Below are 6,476 nucleotides of genomic sequence, written 5' to 3' on the forward strand. Positions count from 1 at the left end.
CACTCCCTCAGCACTGACCCTCCGACAATGCCCTCTCCCTCAGCACTGACCCTCTGACAGTGCCCATCCCTCAGCACTGACCGTCCGACAGTGCCCACTCCCTCAGCACTCACCCTCCGGCAGTGCCCACTCCGTCAGCACTGACCCTCCGACAGTGCCCACTCCCTCAGCACTGACCCTCCGACAGTGCCCACTCCCTCAGCACTGACCCTCCGACAGTCGGGCACTCACTCATAAATGACCCTCCGGCAGTGCCCACTCCCTCAGCACTGACCCTCTGACAGTGCCAACTCCCTCAGCACTGACCATCCGACAGTGCCCACTCCCTCAGCACTGACCCTCCGGTAGTGCCCACTCCCTTAGCACTGACCCTCCGACAGTGCGGCACTCCCTCAGCACTGACCTTTGAACAGTGCCCACTCCCTCAGCACTGACCCTCAGACAGTGCCCACTCCCTCAGCACTGACCCTCAGACAGTGCCCACTCCCTCAGCACTGACCCTCCCACAGTGCCCACTCCCTCAGCACTGACCTTTGAACAGTGCCCACTCCCTCAGCACTGACCCTCCGGCAGTGCCCACTCCGTCAGCACTGACCCTCCGACAGTGCCCACTACCTCAGCACTGACCCTCAGACAGTGCCCACTCCCTCAGCACTGACCCTCCCACAGTGCCCACTCCCTCAGCACTGACCTTTGAACAGTGCCCACTCCCTCAGCACTGACCCTCCGGCAGTGCCCACTCCGTCAGCACTGACCCTCCGACAGTGCCCACTACCTCAGCACTGACCCTCCGACAGTGCCCACTCCCACAGCACAGACCCTCTGACAGTGCCCACTCCCTCAGCACTGACCCTCTGACAGTGCCCACTACCTCAGCACTGACCCTCTGACAGTGCCCACTACTTCAGCACTGACCCTCCGACAGTGCCCACTCCCTCAGCACTGACCCTCTGACAGTGCCCACTACCTCAGCACTGACCCTCCGACAGTGCCCACTCCCTCAGCACTGACCCTCTGACAGTGCCCACTCCCTCAGCACTGACCTCCCGGCAGTGCCCACTCACTTAGCACTGACCCTCAGACAGTGCCCACTCCCTCAGCACTGACCCTCCGACAATGCCCTCTCCCTCAGCACTGACCCTCCGACAGTGCCCATCCCTCAGCACTGCCCGTCCGACAGTGCCCACTCCCTCAGCACTCACCCTCCGGCAGTGCCCACTCCGTCAGCACTGACCCTCCGACAGTGCCCACTCTCTCCGCACTGACCGTCTGACAGTGTCCACTCCCCCAGCACTGACCCTCCGACAGTGCCCACTCCCTCAGCACTGACCCTCCGACAGTGCCCACTCCCTCAGCACTGACCCTCCGACAGTCGGGCACTCACTCATAAATGACCCTCCGGCAGTGCCCACTCCCTCAGCACTGACCCTCTGACAGTGCCAACTCCCTCAGCACTGACCATCCGACAGTGCCCACTCCCTCAGCACTGACCCTCCGGTAGTGCCCACTCCCTTAGCACTGACCCTCCGACAGTGCGGCACTCCCTCAGCACTGACCCTCAGACAGTGCCCACTCCCTCAGCACTGACCCTCAGACAGTGCCCACTCCCTCAGCACTGACCCTCCCACAGTGCCCACTCCCTCAGCACTGACCTTTGAACAGTGCCCACTCCCTCAGCACTGACCCTCCGGCAGTGCCCACTCCGTCAGCACTGACCCTCCGACAGTGCCCACTCTCTCCGCACTGACCCTCTGACAGTGCCCACTCCCTCAGCACTGACCTTTGAACAGTGCCCACTCCCTCAGCACTGACCCTCCGACAGAGCCCACTCCCTCAGCACTGACCCTCCGACAGTGTCCACTCCCTCAGCACTGACCCTCTGACAGTGCCCACTCCCTCAGCACTGACCCTCCGACAGTGGGGCACTCACTCATAAATGACCCTCTGGCAGTGCCCACTCCCTCAGCACTGACCCTCTGACAGTGCCCACTCCCTCAGCACTGACCCTCCGACAGTGCCCACTCCCTCAGCACTGACCCTCCGACAGTGCCCACTCCCACAGCACAGACCCTCTGACAGTGCCCACTCCCTCAGCACTGACCCTCTGACAGTGCCCACTCCCTCAGCACTGACCCTCCGACAGTGGGGCACTCACTCATAAATGACCCTCCGACAGTGCCCACTCCCTCAGCACTGACCCTCTGACAGTGCCCACTACCTCAGCACTGACCCTCCGACAGTGCCCACTCCCCCAGCACTGACCCTCAGACAGTGCCCACTCCCTCAGCACTGACCTCCCGGCAGTGCCCACTCCCTTAGCACTGACCCTCAGACAGTGCCCACTCCCTCAGCACTGACCCTCCGACAATGCCATCTCCCTCAGCACTGACCCTCTGACAGTGCCCACTCCCTCAGCACTGACCCTCCGACAGTGGGGCACTCACTCATAAATGACCCTCCGGCAGTGCCCACTCCCTCAGCACTGACCCTCTGACAGTGCCCACTCCCTCAGCACTGACCCTCCGACAGTTCCCACTCCCTCAGCACTGACCCTCCGACAGTGCCCACTCCCACAGCACAGACCCTCTGACAGTGCCCACTCCCTCAGCACTGACCCTCTGACAGTGCCCACTCCCTCAGCACTGACCCTCCGACAGTGGGGCACTCACTCATAAATGACCCTCCGGCAGTGCCCACTCCCTCAGCACTGACCCTCCGACAGTGCCCACACCCCCAGCACTGACCCTCAGACAGTGCCCACTCCCTCAGCACTGACCTCCCGGCAGTGCCCACTCCCTTAGCACTGACCCTCAGACAGTGCCCACTCCCTCAGCACTGACCCTCCGACAATGCCCTCTCCCTCAGCACTGACCCTCTGACAGTGCCCATCCCTCAGCACTGACCGTCCGACAGTGCCCACTCCCTCAGCACTCACCCTCCGGCAGTGCCCACTCCCTCAGCACTGACCCTCCGACAGTGCCCACTCCCTCAGCACTGACCCTCCGACAGTGTCCACTCCCTCAGCACTGACTCTCGGATGATGCCCACTCCCTCAGCACTGACCCTCCGACAGTGCCCACTCCCTCCGCACTGACCTTCGAACAGTGCCCACTCCCTCAGCACTGACCCTCCGACAGTGTCCACTCCCTCAGCACTGACTCTCGGATGATGCCCACTCCCTCAGCACGACCCTCGGACAGTGTCGACTCCCTCAGCACTGACCCTCGTACAGTGTCGACTCCCTCAGCACTGACCCTCGTACAGTGTTCACTCCCTCAGCACTGATCGTCCGACAGTGCCCACCCCCTCAGCACTGACCCTCTGCCAGTGCCCACTCCATCAGCACTGACCCTCCGGCAGTGCCCTCTTCCTCAGCACTGACCCTCCGACAGTGTCTACTCCCTCAGCGCTGACCCTCCGACAGTGCCCTCTCCCTCAGCACTGACCTTCGAACAGTGCCCACCCCCTCAACACTCACCCTCCGACAGTGCCCACTCCCTCAGCACTGACCCTCCGACAGTGCCCACTCCGTCAACACTGACCCTCCGACAGTGCCCACTCCCTCCACACTGACCCTCAGCCAGTGCCCACTCCCTCAGCACTGACCCTCTGACAGTGCCCACTCCCTCAGCACTGCCCCTCCGACAGTGGAGCACTCACTCATAAATGACCCTCCGGCAGTGCCCACTCCCTCAGCACTGACCCTCTGACAGTGCCCACTCCCTCAGCACTGACCCTCCGACAGTTCCCACTCCCTCAGCACTGACCCTCCGACAGTGCCCACTCCCACAGCACAGACCCTCTGACAGTGCCCACTCCCTCAGCACTGACCCTCTGACAGTGCCCACTCCCTCAGCACTGACCCTCCGACAGTGGGGCACTCACTCATAAATGACCCTCCGACAGTGCCCACTCCCTCAGCACTGACCCTCTGACAGTGCCCACTACCTCAGCACTGACCCTCCGACAGTGCCCACTCCCCCAGCACTGACCCTCAGACAGTGCCCACTCCCTCAGCACTGACCCTCTGACAGTGCCCACTCCCTCAGCACTGACCCTCTGACAGTGCCCACTCCCTCAGCACTGACCCTCTGACAGTGCCCACTCCCTCAGCACTGACCCTCTGACAGTGCCCACTCCCTCAGCACTGACCCTGTGTGATACGTTGCGGTCAGGTTGAGTGAGGGGGACTAGCTGTGGCTGTGTCTCCCTGTAGCCTGCCATCTCGATCAGTCTCCCTTTCCCATCCTTCCCTCCCCCTCTCCTGTCGTCTCCTTCCCCGGAATACCTCCCTCACCGTCCCCGAGATCCCCTCGGTGTGTGTCTCCTCTGTCCCCATCCCCTCCTCCTTGTCCCTCTCCCCCTCCTGCCCCCGCATCTGTCGCTCACCACTTCCTGAGCCGGGTCTGTGCATGTGTGTGTCTGCGTGTGTGTGTGTGAGAAACCGTAACCTACTGCGGAGAATTATCGTCCGTCTCCCTCTCTCTCTCTCTCTCTCTCTCTCTCTCTGTTCTCTCCTTCTCTCTCTCTCTCTGACTTCGTAACCCGCATCTCCACGCTGTTGTGGGTTCGAGAGGCTGCCTGAGGGAACCTCTACTTTCTCCGAACCTCAATCTCTTCTGCGTCCCCTCCCTGTCTCTCTCTCTCTCTCTATCACGCAATCTCCTCTCTCTTTACCCTCTCCTGCCCTCCTCCCCTTGCCTCTCCCCTTCCTTCTCTCTCTCTCTGTGCCTTCCCCACCCCACTTCTCCTGACCTTTCCCCTCTCTCTCCTTCCCATTCTCCTCTCCATCTCCTCTCCCCCTCGTTCTTCCCCCTGTCTGTCCTCCCTCCCTTCTCTCTCTCTCTCCTCTCCTCCCTCCCTTCTCTCTCTCTCTCTCTCCATCTGTCTCTGCGTTTCTTTCCATCTCTCTGTCTCTCTCTCTCTCTCACTCTATCGTCCTGCCCTCTCCTCTTCCCCATCTCTCTCTTTCTGTCTGTGTTTCTTTCAATCTCCCTCTCTCTCTCTCTCTCACTCTATCATCCCGCCATCTCCTCTTCCGTCCTCTGTCTCTCTCTCCATCTCTCTCTGCGTTTCTTTCCATCTCTCTCTCTCTCACTCTATCGTCCCGCCCTCTCCTCTTGCCCTCCTCTGTCTCTCTCTCCATCTCTCTCTGCGTTTCTTTCCATCTCTCTCTCTCTCACTCTATCGTCCTGCCCTCTCCTCTTCCCCTCCTCTGTCTCTCTCTCCATCTCTCTCTGCGTTTCTTTCCATCTCTCTCTCTCTCACTCTATCGTCCTGCCCTCTCCTCTTCCCCTCCTCTGTCTCTCTCTCCATCTCTCTCTGCGTTTCTTTCCATCTCTCTCTCTCTCACTCTATCGTCCTGCCCTCTCCTCTTCCCCATCTCTCTCTTTCTGTCTGTGTTTCTTTCAATCTCCCTCTCTCTCTCTCTCTCACTCTATCGTCCCGCCCTCTCCTCTTCCCCTCCTCTGTCTCTCTCTCCATCTGTCTCTGCGTTTCTTTCCATCTATCTCCCTCTCTCTCTCTCTCTGTGTCTCTCACATCCCTCTCTCCCGTCTGCCAGTGTGAATGCTAACGGGTTTGGAATGGGCTGCTCCCTGGTGGTCTGGACGTTGCTCTTGGCCTGGATTGACAGAGGTAAGATTAGAAACCCTTTAGATTTACTCCTCGCTGTGTGAGCGCTGGACTCGACAAAAGTCGACTCCCTCCTTCCATAACCCTCCCTGTTTCTCCAGAAACTTGCTCCTGTCGTCCCAGCGTTCCCGGGGTATTCGGTTCCCTGGAGAACCAGTCTGGACTCAGCTTTGTGTATCCGGGAATCTCCTGATGGATGTTCGGACGAGAGTGCGTAGCCTCATGATGAGAGGGAGGTGGGGAGCAGATTCAGGGCTGAATTAAGTCGACATCCCGACTTGTTAATCTGCGGAATCCCCTTGCCCAGGGACGTGGCGTCAGGAGACATTGCCAAAGCGAAGGTGTATGCTTATTTTTTGAACAGGGAAGGAATGAAGGGGAGTACGGTGAGGGCAGTGGGGAGGGTAAATGGAGCTGGGCGTACTAGCCATGAGCTTAAGGGGATCAGGGCAACTCCTGCTCCTTGTATCTTGTGATTTGGAGACACCGGTGTTGGACTGGGGCTGGGCAACGTTAAAAATCCCTCCACCGCCAGGTCAGAGCCCGACAGGTTTATTCAGGAGCGCTGGCTCTCAGACCGTGACCCCTTCAACAAGGGGATGCCGAGGATAAGATCATAAGACACAGAATTTATCGCCCAAGTGCGACGTGACTGAAATGATACATCGAGAAAGACCGGGATTGTCCGTTAAGCCTCTCGACTTTTCGAATGAAGACATTGGTTTCAGTTCTTTCACGTGTAAAGCGCCAAAACTTTCTTAAACGTTGCATTCTCAAGCGAACGTTAACAAAATGGGGTGGGGGGAGTCCAGAACGAGAGGGGCAGAGGTTTAGGGTGAGAG

At 59.7% G+C, this 6,476-nt stretch overlaps 1 protein-coding gene across 10 annotated transcripts in view; it reads left to right on the forward strand.

The window, feature by feature from the left end:
- Positions 1 to 4,525: 4,525 nt before the first annotated feature.
- LOC132834547 (deleted in malignant brain tumors 1 protein-like) overlaps positions 4,526 to 6,476 on the forward strand; it is an 81,110-nt gene continuing 79,159 nt past the window's right edge. For 4 of the 10 annotated variants that reach the window (XM_060853480.1, XM_060853485.1, XM_060853486.1 and 1 more), the window contains exon 1: positions 4,822 to 5,637. In XM_060853480.1, coding sequence (XP_060709463.1) covers positions 5,586 to 5,637 — 52 coding nt within the window. In that variant the 5' untranslated portion in view covers positions 4,822 to 5,585. Of the gene's footprint in view, positions 5,638 to 6,476 lie in introns of all 10 variants that reach the window. The other 6 variants (XM_060853484.1, XM_060853488.1, XM_060853487.1 and 3 more) reach the window with 5 other exon arrangements.

Source organism: Hemiscyllium ocellatum, chromosome 40 (genome assembly GCF_020745735.1).
Source record: "Hemiscyllium ocellatum isolate sHemOce1 chromosome 40, sHemOce1.pat.X.cur, whole genome shotgun sequence".
Lineage (NCBI taxonomy): Eukaryota > Metazoa > Chordata > Chondrichthyes > Orectolobiformes > Hemiscylliidae > Hemiscyllium > Hemiscyllium ocellatum.